Genomic DNA, 17,073 nt, shown 5'->3' with positions numbered 1-17,073 from the left:
GTTTTGGGAAGTAATTTTTACATCAATTCGCGTTTTAATTTAAGTCTCGTTAATTTCGAACGTAAATCGTCGAATTAGCACCCGGGGCGCTTATTTCAAATTTAGGAGAAAACAGGGGGCTCTTATTCGAGGGGAGCGCTTAGTCGAGGGGGGCGCTTATTTAATTTTTCCCAAATCGTGGCCTGACATGATCATTTTTTTAATACATCATCTGCGCGTAAACAACAACATAAGCTGTTTATCGACATAAAAAGCTGATTCTAAAGTCTAGATCGCGGCACCGTTATTATCTCATTACTCGTCCACAAAATGGGGGAGGGGAGGGGGGCGCTTATTTTAAATTTTGGCTGATAGGAGGGGCGCTTATTCGAATGGGGGCACTAATTCGAGGATTTACAGGTATCTTAATCAACACGAGCGTTTTCTTTACAAAAAATTATTTTGTATAAATTTTTTGTCTTTGGGACATTATTTAATTTACTGTTGACTGATGACAAGTAATCTAGAAGTCCAGACTAGTGGAAAACCGATCGTATTTTGTTGTTGCTTTCACAAGAAATGATTGTTATATAGTTTGATTTTTATTACACTGAGACGAAAAATGTGTTCATATCGAAACACTTTTTACGCAAATCTCAGTTAAGAAAGAATAAGAAAAATCGCTCGATTTGACATTTGCTGGTAATTCTTGAGAGGACAAAAACGTGAGGCAATTGTGTCCGCTGCGTTGTCGGAGCAACGGAGTGCAACATGTGACGTCATTGGTAGTTTTCAAAATGGCGGACAAGGACCGCAGAATAGGTAAAACTGAGAAAAAGATAATTTGTGTGTGTAGAGTAGAATTTGGGCACGTTCTGTTGCAATCATGACTAATCTAAGGTAAGTGTGTGTTTTAAAATGATATTATGACCATGGCGTTGTTGTTTATATTATTGAATGCTTCGAATGTTCGACTGAATTAAATCCATGTTTGCTTCGCAACTCCGTATGATCATGACCATCTCTTAGAAAGCTTACTTCAAAATTCTATCTTGGTTAAACGAGGCAAAGGAATCGGATTATCTAGCAGCTTCAACAGGAATAAAAACTTCAACTTTATTTCTTCCTTCAGTATTCTAAATTCACCTTCACATATGTTAAATTCTCGTTTTCAGCTGTGTTGTACAGAGTTCACACTTCAGCTCGTGTTAAGCGCAGTTGAACCTTGTGCGGATGGCCTCATAAAGTTAAATGATAGTTTAATCGGTTTACGTTGAAAGCATAGATCTCAAACTAAAACAGTTTCTTTACGCTCGTTGAGCGATGTTTGGTGATTTTTAGCTATTTTTATTCACAATGTTCTTAATAACTCTTCAATTACAAATTGCGTTTACTTGTTTTCTTGCATGCAGTAAACATACATACAATCTTTATTTATACACGATAAAAGACGTCAAAGCTAAACGAGGCTGGATCCTATAGATAGAACTGTATTATGGTTCAAGTTGTGACATTCACTCAAATTATGTACCATTTGGGCTTTACTGTTTTCATGGTACGGATGTCAAAAGATATCATTATAAAATTATACTTTGTTTTGACGGGTAAAGTTCCGGATAGCCTTGTTGTGTAGCACTGCAAGTCTAGTTGACACCTGTCACCTGTACCATAAAAGCCCAACTGTGTGAGGATGAGGAGGAAAGGGGGGGGGGGGGGGAGGGAGGGGAACAGACTTAATAGGCAGGTTCATGGTCTTAGTTGCATCATGGGTAATCAGGGCAAGATTGTAAAGAAACAAAGCAGCAAAAGATATGTTTTTCTTCTTATTTCCACTCTGAGTTTCATTTTCGAGCAGAAACTTTTACTAGAAATAAAGAAACCCCTTTTCTGCATTAAAACTAGCATTTTTGAGTTGATTGAGTTAGGCATTAGCCTACTTATCAGAGTAGCGGAGATGTTATGTTTGTGGCTTGAGTGGCTAAGACGTGATCAAATTATTCGGTTTTAACTGTAAAAAAGTTCCTACGCCCACAGCAATCACCCGATTGGCTCAAAAGTGCTGGTAAGCCTAGAAAAGGGGTCTCTCCATCAACAGTATATGTTTCATCTCCAAATGTAAAATCAGAATGGAAAATATAAAGAAAAACGTATGTTTTACAGCTTTACTTCTTTGTAAATCTGCCCTGATTACCCATGATGCAACTAAGAGCATGAACCTGTCTATTCAAATCATGACTCAATTAGTGCACAATGAAAAGTAAATGTGGAGGAAGGAAACATGTAAATGCACAAAAATAGGTGGTAGTTGTAAAGTTGTTAGTGTACTGTCTTGGTGGATGTAGGTTGGTTTGGTGAGGCGATATTAGACTGAAATGATTTATTGAAAATGTGGAGTTCAAAAGGGAGGGCTTATGGGAGAGGGGCCTACAAAACAGACAGATTTTGGCATTGTCAATCACCACGAAATGAATTTTTTGTGTCACAGTAAATTCTGTCCGTAACAAATAAAGATTTGACCACCAATTTAGACTGCAAAAGATGCAAAATGTTGCAGCCTCCATTGTCTGGCTCTTCCATTTGATCTGTTTGGATAAGTTATTTTCATTTTGTTTTTCACCAAAAAAAAATATTGCTCATGTATCATGACATACAGTATGGTGGCCTGGGACTGCCATATCAAAAAACCCATTGTCTTAACAAGTTTCTTGTAAATTTTTTTTTTTCAAACTATTTTTTTTATTTTTTTTTTTTATTTATTTCACAGCAAATTTTGATTACATTTGAAATTACTTTCATTTTTAAAATCTTTTTTATTATTATTTTGTTTCTTGAGATATTTTCTTCGATTTAAATTTATTTCTTGATTTATTTACTTTTGATTTTAAATTAAAATATTTTTGTGATTAAAAAACAAAACAAAATGACATTAAAAGAAACAGAAAAAATACAATTGAAAAAGCAAATAAAACATAAATTTACAAGAAACTTGTTAAGACAAGGGTTTTTTTGATATGGCAGTCCCAGGCCACCATAATACAGTAAACAATAAAATGTCATTTTATGTAAATTGAAAAGTAACATGATACCTATGGGTTGTATATTACTTGGTATTACAGTCAAATCTCTGCTAATGGCCACCTCTCCACAACCGCCACCTCTCTACAGTGGTCATTTTTTTTGTCCCAGCAGACGGTCCATACATTCATAATTCTTATTAAAACTTCTGTACAATGGCCACTTCCCTATAATGGCAATGGCCACGAAAGTGCATCCCAACTGCAAAAATAACCTCTAGGCAATGGCCAGTTTATCAACGACTGACAAACGGTACACACAAAACCCAATTTTTTTTTAATGGAAAAGGTCACAAAACTTGATCTATACCACCCGTTGTTTGTCTCTGTTTCTGTTTGGTTTGTGTTTTATTGATGTATTTTGATTGTGTAATGTATTTACATGTCACACTAAGCTTTTTTTAAAGATAAAAATGTTGAACCCCACAAAAAAAAAAAAACAGATTACACCCCTACCTCTCCATAATAGCTACCTCAGTCCCTGCAACGGCTGCTTTTCTTTTTCCCTGAGGTGGCCATTGTGGAGAGGTTTGACTGTACTTGATATCAATTCTTGCATAATTCAAGTCTTATATTATATTTCTTATGCCATTATTCATATCCTGAAAACTCTGTTAAATAATGGAAAGAAGTGTTAATAAATCTTTTTAGAAAACAGTCCTAAGAAAATACACTTGCTGATTGGTTGAAAATCGTGATTCTATGACTCAAAACACAGAACTAGCACGAGCTGTCAACGTAATGATGGCGCAAGCGAAGAGAATTTACATTTTGATAATCAAAGTTAACAAGTTGTTTTCCTTTTTTGTCACTGTTTTCTAAAAGAGTCACGAGGATCAGTTCTATTGGGGAAAAATTTCAAAAACAAAAATTATGTGACATATTTAAGAAAAAGGAAACATGTTCTCCGTGTTTCTATTGAGTTATAGAAACACTTGTGAAAGTTTGGGAGAACTCGAAAAAGCTGTGAAAACACTCACCTGCGGCTCATGTACCCACAGCATTTCTCATTCTCCCAAAACCTCCACTCATGTTTCTATAACTCGACAGAAACACAGTACATGTATTCTATTTCTTAAATATGTGACATAATTTTGGTTTCTGAAATTTTTCCTCAATAGAACTGACCCTCATGACTTGAGTTCTACTTTCATACCAAAGTTGATGGACAATTTTACCTTTTTGGCAACTCCAGATTGTAATATATGAAATAGTTTTTTTTACCTTTTCACTTTCCACAAGATGTTACTTCCTGGCAAAATCTTTTTGTCCAACAGAAGCATTGTTTGGAAGTATTTAAGGTGTGATGCTACTTAATTACTGTATGTACTAGTACAAAGTTTTAATCTTGAATCATGCACTAAGAATGAATGTTTTATCTTTTATTTTCACAGAGCAAAATATTATTTACCAGTTCATTTTAAGCCTTCATTTTGAAGATGCTGGGTTTGAAACCCAATAAAGTTCAGCCAATCAGTTCTGTGAGCTTAGCTGGTCTTCCCACAGAAGCGCTGATTGGCTCCAATCGCCGCACATCTAAAGGATCACTGTCTGGCTCACTAGCAGGATTTGAACAGCTAGAGGTACCAAGTTATTTTGTTTGAAGTTCTTATTAGAAGGTCTTATTAATATTTAAATTTCAGCTAACAAATTTAAGAAATAGCAAAGTTACATATATCAATAATTAGTTTTCAGCAGTTTTGGTATGGTAACAGGTTAGTGAAATGTTAAGCTGTTTATAAACTTGAAGTTGATAATAAATATAAATTAGCTGCTGTGGTCAGTTTTTGAAGTTGAACATTGGCCTCTCATCAGAGTAAAGCAGAGTAAAGTCCCTGTGACAAAGGGCTAGCGCTCAAAACTTCAACTTCGCAAATGTACATGAAATTATTTATTTACAACGTACCTGTGTTGACTTCAAGTTGATAAATAACTAAGTATTTTAGAAGAAATGTTTCATTGTTTTGGTGAAAGTAGCTAGCATATGTTAACACAAACTTTATTGAATATCTGTACCATTATTTTGTAGCCATGGCCGTCCCTATAAATTTTTCATTTTCCATCAACCTCAGTGTTTTTGGATCAGATGATCAGAGTCTGTTAAAACAAACTATTAACACCATGAAAAAGAGAATGGCAAATTGTTGTTGTTGGCAAATTTTTCCCTGGTTGATGCATGACACTTACATGGATATAAAAATTGAAGTGATAAGCTAAAATAAATGTCAAAGTGTCATCTTGTCAATAAAAAAATCACAAAGTTAATGTTTCAGGCAATATTAGTTAGCCATTCTTCAGTGTGTTCTAGTCATTGTCTATTCCACTGGATGTCCGCAGACACATGAAGTCATATGAAGAGCCTTCAGTAAATTGAAGTGTCACTCCCAGTCAGAAACATTAAGCAGTATATTACCAGCTAATAAATAATAAAAAAATATAAATTTAAATACAAGTCATATTATTTTTAATTAATGAATTTTACCTGGCTTTTGAACTTTGCATTACTTGTAATTAGTAATAATTTTATAATTTATTGTTACTTGTGGTAAACCTTAGAAGTTGTTTATCTTGAAAAGAAAAGACTTAAATCACATGAAATGAATTTTAATTTGTTAACAATAATCAAATAAATGTAATGCACTGTAATGCAAAGAACATACTAGGTAAAAAATTCTTGTAACAGTAATCAGTTAAATAAAATGTCATGACCTATCTTTGTACACTGACATGATGGCACACCTTTAAAATATTAGCTTGTTAAGAAATATAAAATTGACCATTCTGGTAATTTTCAGTTTCTCACACCAAGTGGCAGTAGAAGGTTGTCATCTCTAGCTTTAAAAAAAGTAAGTATTAATGATTAAAGAGAAAAAAAAACACATTTATTTCACTTAATTATGCTCTAAATATCTAAAGACGTGATGACAGATACAGTATTGAAATATAAAATTAATGTCTAATCGTTAATTTTTTCAAAAAAAACAAAAACAAATTGAAGGTCACTCCAGAAAAATACTGTTAAGTACTTGGAATTTCCAGTGACCCTCTCTCTGGAGTGAGTATGGACATACGGTAATGTTGAAACACACACTAAAGAGTTGTCTATGAATAAGACAGAAACATACAATAATTACTTGAGATTAATAGTATTTAATGTTTTAATGACAATAAATTAAAAGTATTACATAACAAATAGAATTCCATATAACCATGCATGTTCAGTAATAGATCACAGATATTTGTGTCAAAATGTGGTATGAATAAAACAGTGGCACATAAGCCGTTAGCCGAGTGTGTCACTGATGTTCCTGCTACATTTTGATGTGGTCTGTAATCTATTCTTGATATCAGAACAGATGCACAGCAACATGGAATCTACTTGTTTTATATAATAAAGAAACAAAAATGTTTTCAATGCCATTATCTATGCATCTATCCTTCAATAGATCGTAAGAACCAATCAAAATGTGAGAATAATTTGACATATTACATAAAGTCAGTTAATTGCACACTGTAAGTCCTCTAAACGTAATAATGGTCAGTGTAAAAGAAACCTAGTTAAAATACTAAAATTAGATTATCCTCCACTCAATTAATATATTATATCTTTTGCTCAAGCTCTGTAAGCCATATTTAGTAGTTCTCACTAGTTTTTGTTGTATGATTCCACATTCTGGAGAGATCAAAAAATTTTCTTGATCAAGAAGTTAATGCCTTTGTGGGATATATAATTATATGGTATAGATTCAGTTCAAAATCTTTTAGTTTCTTAAGCTGCTGGCAGCTGCTTTAACAGATCCCATCAAGTTGTTTAAGCAAGTGCTCATTGGCTGATCAATAATTGCCAAACTTTTTTTATTTTGAAATGTTCTTGCTAATTTCTACTAACAGAAAATTTGCATGTCTCTCCCATAGAGGTACATGTAATCACTGTTTGAAAACGTAAGACAAGACTTGAAGATTTGGGCAAACTGTTTGCAAGTAGTTTTTCCAGCAACACTTAATTTGTGTGAAATGAGAGTTTTTCTATTGATTTAAATTTAGAATAACCGTGCAGCATAGCATTTTTTGTTGACATCAAGCTAAATATTAAAAGCACATGTCACATCAAGGGAGCTTTTCGTTACCAGTTGATTATGAACAAGCCCAGGCTAAAATTTTCAGCTCTTTGGCTGAGTATTTTGTAAAGGTAGGCATTATTTAGTTCTCATTTTATTTATTTCGGTCCAAATCCTTAGTGCTATAACATAGTTTTATTTTGTCTTGGTGTATTGTCTGCTTAAAGTGGGCCCTCAGTGAATGACCTTTATCACTTATACTATGTACTGTGAATACAGCACAGATATATTTTTTCATCCAGAAGTGATACTAACTTAAAATAAACCATTGAAACTTCAAATTGTTTTACAACAAGACCTTGTCACAGTGAAGAACAAAGAGGGAGCATTTGCTGAAGTCAGATTTTTTTTTCATTATTCCTAGCAATATTTTGAGGAACAGCTTGTTTATTTGTTTGTATCAACTAACTTGAAAGTTTTCTGGTTCTTTTGCTCTCAGACATGAGATAATATCTCAAATAATTTGAACTACTAAATTCTGGTACACAAAAATATAGAAATTAATAGTCAGAGAAATAAAGATGCAAAGCACTTGCCTCTGACGCTTTAGGTTGAATATCATGATTAAACTGAATCTGTAGAATGATAGAAATTAATGTAAGAACATTATGAAAGTTCAACTCTCTAATTCTGGAAATAAAAGGTTACAATTATCCACGGAACCTGAGGAAAAAAATATTACCTTGCCACAAAAACAGTTCAATCCTTTTCTTCTTTGTTGTCATTTTTTATTAAAGATACTGGAAAAGTTGAGCTCATGGACTGTTTTTGATCAAACTAATTTCTGTGGCTTCCATTGTTTTGATTTGTTTCTTTGTGTTTTGGAAGAGTGACCTAGCTTTCAAAGATTTTCAAAGCAGATGTTAGAAGTAAAATTATTATTTTTAAAAATCTATAGGAAAAATTTTAAAAAATATATTTGGTTGATACTTTAATTTATGTCAGGGCTTATATTTTTGATAAGTGAAGAAATTAAGTTTGAAGAATCATATTTTCCACTGTTTTTATGATCGTGGGAAGCATTTTCCTCTGGAAAATTCTCAAGATTATTTTGAATAAATTAAACTCGAGGTCTTTGATATGTAAATTTGAAAGGTTTCCCTTGGCTAGTTAACTCACAACAACAATTTTGTGTTCTTCATGCCTGAAGTGATACCGACAATAACAGTTTGACGTTTGTTGCTTCATTTAACTTGTAAAATCTTTGTGCTAAAACAGTATGGAAGGTGTACAATGCAATGAGGACAGAAAATTTAACTTACAACATACAGCTGCGCACACGTAGTTTTTAAGTTGTTGATACACTGCATATATAGCGTCTTTTGGAAAATGATAGAATCATTCTCGCCTCTTTATGAGCTTGATTCTCATGAAAGTACAGTTTCTCTTAAGAAATTTGGACAGCAGCAGGTGAGTGATGATGAAGTTGATGTTAAATTACTTCTAGTGTCTAGCTTCAACCATGCAAATCTCTCAGTCAACAATTTTCAAAGTGTTAAATATTGCAGATCTTCAATGATTTAAGCATTTTCTAATTTGCTATGGTCCAGAACAAACTGTATCAAGACACATTAACAGGAAGTAATAACTCTTTAAGTGGACTAATTTTCAGCCATGTCTGCATGGCAAACTGATTTTAAATTAAGTGCATTTGTTTTAAATACTGTTGGTACGCTTTTAGGAATTAACACTATAAGAGTGATCCCATCGGAACATGAAAAAATATTTTTGACAGCTAAACTGATAACACAGGTAGCTTATTCAACTGGTCATAAAACAAATTATTTAATAACTGAAGAACTGGTTATGTGGGAGATAATTTTGCTAGTATGAGTGAGGAATGAAGCTCAGCATTAAGTTGAAATTGAAGGATAAGCTACACTGTAGAATAACACCAACTACATTGTATTTGTGACTGTTACTGCTATCATGTCTCATGTTTCTGATACTTATCAAAATTGTCTTTTTAGAAAAACAAGAAGTCATGGATTGCTGGTAACTTTCAACGGCGAGAGTGCATTAGAATTGTGAAGGATGCAAAGAAAACCGTGTCTGAAGAGTAAGAGCCTGTGAAGAATTTATGCTAGTGCAATATTTATGACTGAGTTTTATTTATTTAGTAATCCTGAATAGGCCAATTTTGACATTTTAAATTTCTAACTTGGCTCTGAAGCTCAGGGGATCAAAACAAACAAAATTTAGTTATTCATCCATCAACCTCAAGGTGATTATTTTTGTCTTTATTTCTTGAATACTCATAGCCAAGTTAGAATTTTAATGCATCAAAACTGGTATCCAGGCATCCTGTGGATGCCCACTTGTTGAGAATTTTGTTTTACATAATGCCCACTTTTCAAATCCTGCCTTAAAACTTTGTTGATAAAGGGCACAAAGCTTGTACATTTGGACATAATTAAACAAATTGTGTTACATCAGAAAATAGCAACATCTACTTATTCTCCCCACGGAGGTGTATTTTTTGGTTTGAACCTCCCTCCCCCCCCCCCCCCTTCACCTTTCTCCGAACAAATTTTAATGCATTTGAGAAGCCCCAGGTCCCTCAGGATCGTCTGTGACTCTCTGTTGGTTTGAACTCTTCACCTCCACCCCTCTAGACTTTCCAGTTTAGTTTGATACTTTCTTTCTAAAGGTTTGGCCCTTGAGACCCCACCCTCTCAGAATCTCCAGTAGCCCTCTGTTAGCAGTTTAGTTTCAGGGTTAAGAGTTTGGTACCATCTCAGACATTATAGCCAGAATTTAGACATTTACAAATGTTCAAAGTCACGTCACGCAACGTCTCTCCCCACTAGTTAGTTCTTGAGGTGAAGAGTTGCGTGACCACTCAATGAACAGCTGTGAAGGAGACTAGAAAAGCCCAGCTGTCAATGAGTTAAAGCCCTGGTTAAGTTGAATTTTTTAATGCACAGTTGTTTTGATTTTTCTGTTTTGGTTTTGGTAGGAATCCCATGTGTAAGTGCGGCAGATTGAAATCACTTCATGATGCCAGCGTGACACGAGAAGACAGCAGTGATCAGTGGACACCTGAGAGGTGCTCTCGAAAGCTACCTACTGATGGGTACGGAGAAATCGAGTTCCTGGGGCAAGGCAGTCAGACAAAGAGATCTCCGGTCAGTAGATTTCTTTTGTGATACCGTGCAAACACTTTCTTGACAGTTGGTCAAATTATAGCCGTTGCCCGCTAAATGTACAGTTGCATCCCGGGGGGAGATTCCCATATGAAAAGGTCGGGGATGCTCATCAGAGAATTTGAATTAAACCCCTGAAGGAGGCGGTAAGGCTTGAGCTTTGTTGGACACGGGAAGACCCTGAAAGATACCACTTAAAAACCTAATAGGCTCGATTACCAGCTGCCATTCAGATAAGGAGCCCACGCTGGTAGACCGCACTCACGAAACCGTTGGAAATCGAGCCTAAAAAAACGGAAGTAGGAGTGTTATTATTGTAATTATTTCTCTGAGGCACCCTAAAATATACTTTGACAGCTTAAAATAGTGGCATTTCATCATGAACACCCTAAGCGAGACCACGAGCATCCCAACCATTTCATATGAGAGTTCCCCCCAGGAGTTGCATTGCAGTTGAGGCATTGTGCCTAAGGGCTGATGCAATTTTTAGGCTTATCAGGGTGGTCTTGGGACTCTTATAGACTATTTTGATAAGGGTCCTAATAAACGCATTTTCACGAAGACATGAAGTTGTCATCATTGCTTCTTAGTAGCTAGGTGTAGCAGCCGGTAGTATTCCAGCCAGCCTGGGCCACTGGTCCGGGCACAGAATTTACCTTTATCACAGAGATTGCATGTAGATGTAATGTCCCATCTTTTCTTTTGTCCTGCAGTATGTCCGTGTGTCCCACGATACCGATGTGCAGCTCATCTTGAAATTGATGCTTGAGAGATGGAATTTAGAGATCCCAAACTTAGTCATTTCTGTGACTGGTGGCGCCAAGAGCTTTGTCCTCAAACCCAGATTAAAGGAAGTGTTTAGAAGAGGTCTTATTAAGGCTGCCAAGTCAACTAGTGCCTGGATTATTACAGGTTTGCATGATCGTGTTAACATCTTTAACACCATTCTTGTGTATTCTGTGGCTTGTGAGAAATATAGGGAACTTATAAAAGCTCCTCACACCGCAATAAACGATCTTTTTTTGGAAATATTGGGATGAAATGGACACGTTGAAACATTCGAAACTTTCTGAAAATCTTCACTTGTCAGCAACTGGCCTCTTGTTTCAATTAGGAACGGAGATACATTGTAAGGGTATTTAAAGATCAATTTTCCTGCCAACCTCGCTTGATTTACGTCGGTTTCTTTTACGGATGCCAGTAATTTGATAGTTTATACCAGTCGTTACAGCAGTTTCTGTATCACGACATCTGGCTTTGAAATTTATGAGAAATGTTTTGTTTATTGGTGATAAGTTTATCACTTTATGTCAGTTTTAGTTATCTTCAGCATTAAAACAAATGAACTCATTGACTTGTACTTTTTTCATGTTAATTGGGTGTACAGTATTTGTACCATAGTTCCCCTCTACTAACTATGTTTGTACAGAAGAGTTTTTCTTCCCCAATGTTTGCCAATTTTTGTCGATTAGGGATACATACTTTGATTAACATAAATTATGGACGAAAACGAATTATGAGCGAAAGTGGAAAAGAACACTATTTTGGCGTCTGCAATACCTTTTTCCGCTACACGCATGTCATTTTCCCAGCCATCCTTTTCTCCGCCCTCCACAAAGATTGTGATACTTGAATGTTTTTAATGATCGGATTACACGCTCATTACTCTCCAGGAGGAACAAACGCTGGTGTGATGAAGCACGTGGGTGAAGCAGTCAAGGAACAAGCAATCACGTTTGGCAGTGAAGACAAAGTTAATGTTATTGGAATTGCTACCTGGGGCATTGTGGACAGGAAAGATGCACTGATTGGAAAGGTAGGGTAAAATTATTATCGTTTAGTCTTAAATTACAAGCCAGAGTTTAAGGATCCGATGGAAACATGTTCTTGCCGTTACAACCAACTTACTTGCTTATAGTTACGAAAACGTTTTTGCTGAAACAGCACTTGTGACTGATAAAATGCACATTTTTATAATCGTCAAATGTTTTCGCTCGCACGCGATTGGTCACGTGACTGAATATGCCCGGGCTAAAACTGGGGAATGCCCGAGTGATATTCCCCAATTTTCAAACCTGCGTGCGTTTTGAAAAATATTTGAAGGATAATAACACAATAGCCTCTATTTAGCGTGAAATTATGTTCGGATATTTGTCCTTGGACTTTTCTGTTCCTCGAAGCTCACAGGTTTTCTCGAGCTACGCTCTCTGAAAACTGTTCGCGTCTCGGAAGAGGTAATGACCGCGGACAAATGTCTGAGCATATTTTCGCGTCAGAAAAAGGCTATTGTTTATACGTATATGAATATTTTACTTTCAAGCCAAAAGGTTACATCAAATATGCACTGAACATTAACAGTAGTTCACATTATCCACCGGGTTCGTCACCTTTGTAGTTTTGAAATGTTTTCTTACAAATTCTTTAGAATGTTCTTCAAGCGGGAACTTGTACACTGTTTAAGAAATGTCGCGTTTTTTGCGTTTCGAGGATTTCTGTGCTGTTTGAATCATCATAATATCAGCGGTTGTGTTTATTTTCTACTTTGTACTGCATATAGGACAAGAATGGTCTTTACCCAGCACTGTACCGAATGGAGCAGGTCCCAGGATCCAGTGGGGCCTTACTAGATTCCAATCACTCGCATTTCATACTGGTGGATAATGGAACAGAAGGCAAATATGGCGTGGAGATTGACTTGCGGTCAAGGTTCGAAGAAGCTGTAATGAAGGTCAAAACTGATTCCAGGTCTGCTGCAGGTATGTCACACATGATGATTTATTAATTTTTAGTTAAACATATAATTAAAGCAACAGAAAAATCAAATGCATTACTTTCAGATTTTGTGATTAACATCAATGCTAACAATTTTTCCTTTTTGGTGATTTTCTCCATCCTCTTCACCTGCAAATGCCTGCTGACATCGTTTTTACATTGTTAGAGGGAAAAATCCTTATTTTTGGTCGAAAGACAGTTTCTTTGGGCATGTCCTTTCTGATCACATGTTTCTTCAGTGTTTAAAAATATACCAGGAAAAAGCATGGAAATCAAGTTTGTAGTCGTTAGTTGCAAAGTGAAATCCGGGCCAACTGTCTAAATTTTATATTCTGGCGTTATTGCTCTACGCATTGCACTGTATTCGAAAAACAAAACTGATGTGGAATAAGTACTATAGATGTCTTGAATGTTGCAGTTTAAAAAACAGTCAAACAAACCTCTCCTAACGGAGCTCATAAAACTGACACCTCTATTTTTAAGGACAGTTAACTTCGTCCCAGCGAAGCCAGGATTAATATAATCTCTTCCTCTATATATAGGAACCGTGTGGCAGTATAGTGTCTTACTCTTTTGATATCGCCGTAGGTGCCATTGGTGTTCCAGTGGTTCTATTGGTTCTGGAAGGTGGACCGAACACCGTACGCACCATGTGTGAGCTGATCAAGAAGAAAATCCCCGCAGTGGTGGTGGACGGGAGTGGTCGCGCTGCTGATGTGGTAGCTTATGCTTACAGCCACACTGTGAAGAAATGGTGAGCGTTGGTAGCCATATTCATGGTAGCTTTGATGCATGACTAAAGCTACGCCTCCTTAACCCCGTCACCTTCCTCCCTTTACTCCTTTGTCCTCTTGTCTTTCTATTTTTCTCTGTCACTTCTTTCAAATTTTGCAATTTCTTTGCTCAAACAATTCTGCTTAGCTTACACGATCTCTGGATTGTTTTGGGTTACTTTAATAGACAACTCCAGGGCTATGGCTTTCTGAGTTCATTTTCCCTTTGCTCACCTCTGATTGGTTTATAAACCTTGCACAACGAATTCTAACCTATCAGAACAAACATGACGTTATTTCAACCAATTACATGTAAGAGCAAATCGAAACCAATCATGATTTGGCATACGCGTGTTTTCCGCGCTCTTTAACGGTGGCCTGTTTTCCCGCGCTTTTTACCGGTTGCATGTTTTCCCGCGCGTAGAATGTGTTACACGTTTTCCCGCGCTTGGAGCGTGTTACATGTTTTCCCGCGCTTAGAGCGTGTTACATGTTTTTCCACGCTTTGAGCCGGTTGTATGCTTTCGCTTTTGTTTTCACAACACAGTCACAACAAAACCCTTTTTTTTCGTTTTCACGCAGTGAAGGGAGGACTACTATCAACATAATTGATCCAGCGTTTGAGAGCAAGATACGAGCGAAGGTGGCAGACGTGTTTCCATTCATGAAGGACACAGATGTCAGTGAGCATTACAAGATGATTGAACAAGTGCTTGAGGACGAAAAAATGGTAAATTAACTTGTGTTTCTTTTCTTTCATAATTAAGCTTATTTATCTGCCTCTGTTCCCGAATAAGACGTGAATTTTCTACCATTTTACGTATTGCACGTGATAAAAACTCAGCTATCGGACTTGCAAAACTATCCATATGAAAAAGAGTTTTGAAATTTGCATGTGATGGAAATCTCATTTTCATATGAAAGTATGCACCAAGACTCGCTTTGACAAAGAGGCTAAAGGTAATTCGGAAAGGCAAATTACAAAACCTCGAAAGCAAGGGCATACACAGTTTCTGAATTCTTCATCTTAAAAATCTTACCTACCTTATTTACGTTTTCTTTTCGTGGGAAGTTACCTGAAATCACGAAGAACGGTCCTTGGAAAAGGCAGATAGTATGTCAGAACAAAGCTAACATTAGATTAACACCTGGCTTTTAGCAAGTTGTAAGCGTTAAGTTAAGTTTTGAGTTGAAGCATTTGTTGTGTTTCTAGATTTCGATATACAGACTTGATGATGAGACAAACATATCTCAAGACATTGATCTTGCCATTCTCAAAGCTCTGTTGAAAGGTATGGCAGTGATGCAGATGTTTTTATGGTCTCACTTAATGAAGCTGATATGACATGTTTTAAGATCATCACTGGACAAGGAAACAAATAATAACTCTTTGAGACTGCAAAGAAAAGCTTGATGTCTTTCAACACTGCTTCGTGTACATAAAGTTGTTGTCAAGGATATAACCTGGACGATTTTCAGTCAGCTTGTCAGGTTGTGGGTATTTGATTATAGCTATTTCGTCGAGTCGCGAATAGGGAAATGGTTTGGCAAAACGTACCTGGTTTGCAGATGCCTTAGCCCCCGTCCACACTACCCTGGAGAAATTTGAAAACGGTGTTTTGACTCTGAAAATGTATCAAATGTTTTCCGTCCACACTACGCCGGAGAAATTTGAAAACGGTGTTTTCACTCTTAACGAATCAAATCGTTTTCCGTCAACACTACGCCATGGAAATTTGAAAACGCGACAATCACCGGTCATTTTGGATTTGCTTTTGAGGAAAACTGGGGCAGAGAAATCACATGATTATTGTGACTTCATCTTTTTCGAAAAGCTCCGTTTTCAAAATGTTTTCTGCCCACACGAAAATGCAAAGCCGGCGTGCATTTTGTTGACTTGGGGGACGGCGGGGGGTGGGGTGGGGGAACGGAACAATCTAAAAGCCAGTACGTTTCAGGAGGTGTGTCAGCTCCTTTAAAGGTTTGACATTTTCCTTCTCTTGCATATAAGAATGATGGTGGATCATGCAAACAGAAAGGGAGAAAATCTTCAGCCAGCAGTAAACAGGTCGGATAGATTAGATAGCTTGAGATAGTAGAAATGAAATTCTCGAGTGTGTGACGTTGTGAAAGATCGTGTGCGTGACTGTACGAGAAATTGAGTGGGTGACTATATGAGAAATTGAGTGCGTGACTGTGTGAAAGATCGATTGACCGTTTGTGAGCTGAAAGATCGAGCGTTACATGTAAAGATCGATTTTGTGACGGTACGAAAGGTAGCGAGCAGATAGATGCAGTCATTGTACTTGTTATTAGTGTTTGTTCTCATCGAAAAACCTTTTAGGATACTTAATTTACAAATTTTAAATCTCTTGATTGACAGCCAACAGTTCCAGTCCTTTGGTGCAGTTGAATTTAGCGTTAGCCTGGAACCGGATTGATGTGGCCAAAAGTGAAATCTTCACCGAGGAGAAACACTGGACGGTTGGTTGTTTTTTTTGTAATTTCAAAACTAAAATAACTCCACGCTTTGAATACCTCATCCTTAATCAGTTACCATCTCATAAACCCTTAATTAACCAATATTAGTCTCGGTTTTCCCGAACTGAACTCAGCAAATCGAGTGGACGGCCCACGAAACGCGCGGTTTTTGCTAATTTCGCGTCGGCTTCGCTGCGTTTTCAGAAAAAAAAAACAATCGAAACTTGTCGCATTTATCATTTACAGTAATGCAGTCTGATCAAAGGCGGACAGTTAAACTTTGAAGGAGTTTCTGATTTCTCTCAGAAGGCTTTTTGCGGAGAAGGCGTGTTCCTACACTGTTCAGTTTTTACTCATTCAGGAAATACTTTTTCACGGTCTTGACTTACCAGTCCTTAACGAGTCTGATAACGTTACTGATCGCTTTGTTATGTTTATAGACCGAGGGCCTTTCCAACCCAATGCTGGCTGCTTTACTGGACGACAAGACAGGCTTTGTTGAACTATTCCTGCAGAATGGACTTAGCCTGAGAGAGTTTCTAACTCCACAAATCCTCTGTCAGTTATATACCGGGGTAAGTTCTATAACACTCGATTCTTCATACATCATGGAGCAAAAATAACGCATGAAGCTTTGGTTACTTTCAATCAGAGGAAAACTTTTCAAACTTTCTGCTACTACCAGCCCGAAAGGACCTATTCAGTTTCAGTATAAATCTACTAGCGTTTT

The 17,073-nt window shown here is 36.6% G+C and overlaps 1 protein-coding gene across 5 annotated transcripts in view; it reads left to right on the top strand.

Annotated features, from left to right (window-relative positions):
* LOC110047917 (transient receptor potential cation channel subfamily M member-like 2) overlaps window positions 1-17,073 on the top strand; it is a 51,407-nt gene that overhangs the window by 20,573 nt on the left and 13,761 nt on the right. The window contains exons 1-13 of one of the 5 annotated variants that reach the window (XM_089284174.1): window positions 743-879; window positions 4,448-4,636; window positions 5,849-5,899; window positions 9,142-9,230; window positions 10,131-10,299; window positions 11,031-11,229; window positions 11,991-12,133; window positions 12,875-13,073; window positions 13,678-13,843; window positions 14,445-14,592; window positions 15,076-15,154; window positions 16,246-16,346; window positions 16,784-16,918. In XM_089284174.1, coding sequence (XP_089140300.1) covers window positions 4,493-4,636; window positions 5,849-5,899; window positions 9,142-9,230; window positions 10,131-10,299; window positions 11,031-11,229; window positions 11,991-12,133; window positions 12,875-13,073; window positions 13,678-13,843; window positions 14,445-14,592; window positions 15,076-15,154; window positions 16,246-16,346; window positions 16,784-16,918 — 1,623 coding nt within the window. In that variant the 5' untranslated portion in view covers window positions 743-879; window positions 4,448-4,492. Of the gene's footprint in view, window positions 1-742; window positions 880-4,447; window positions 4,637-5,848; window positions 5,900-9,141; window positions 9,231-10,130; window positions 10,300-11,030; window positions 11,230-11,990; window positions 12,134-12,874; window positions 13,074-13,677; window positions 13,844-14,444; window positions 14,593-15,075; window positions 15,155-16,245; window positions 16,347-16,783; window positions 16,919-17,073 lie in introns of those variants that run through there. The other 4 variants (XM_089284173.1, XM_089284175.1, XM_089284177.1 and 1 more) reach the window with 4 other exon arrangements.

This window comes from Orbicella faveolata, unplaced genomic scaffold (assembly GCF_042242905.1).
Source record: "Orbicella faveolata isolate gen_17 unplaced genomic scaffold, um_ofav_v1 contig_13, whole genome shotgun sequence".
NCBI lineage: Eukaryota > Metazoa > Cnidaria > Anthozoa > Scleractinia > Merulinidae > Orbicella > Orbicella faveolata.
Note: the sequence above shows the minus strand (reverse complement) of the source record. Positions and strands in the feature narration are given on the sequence as shown.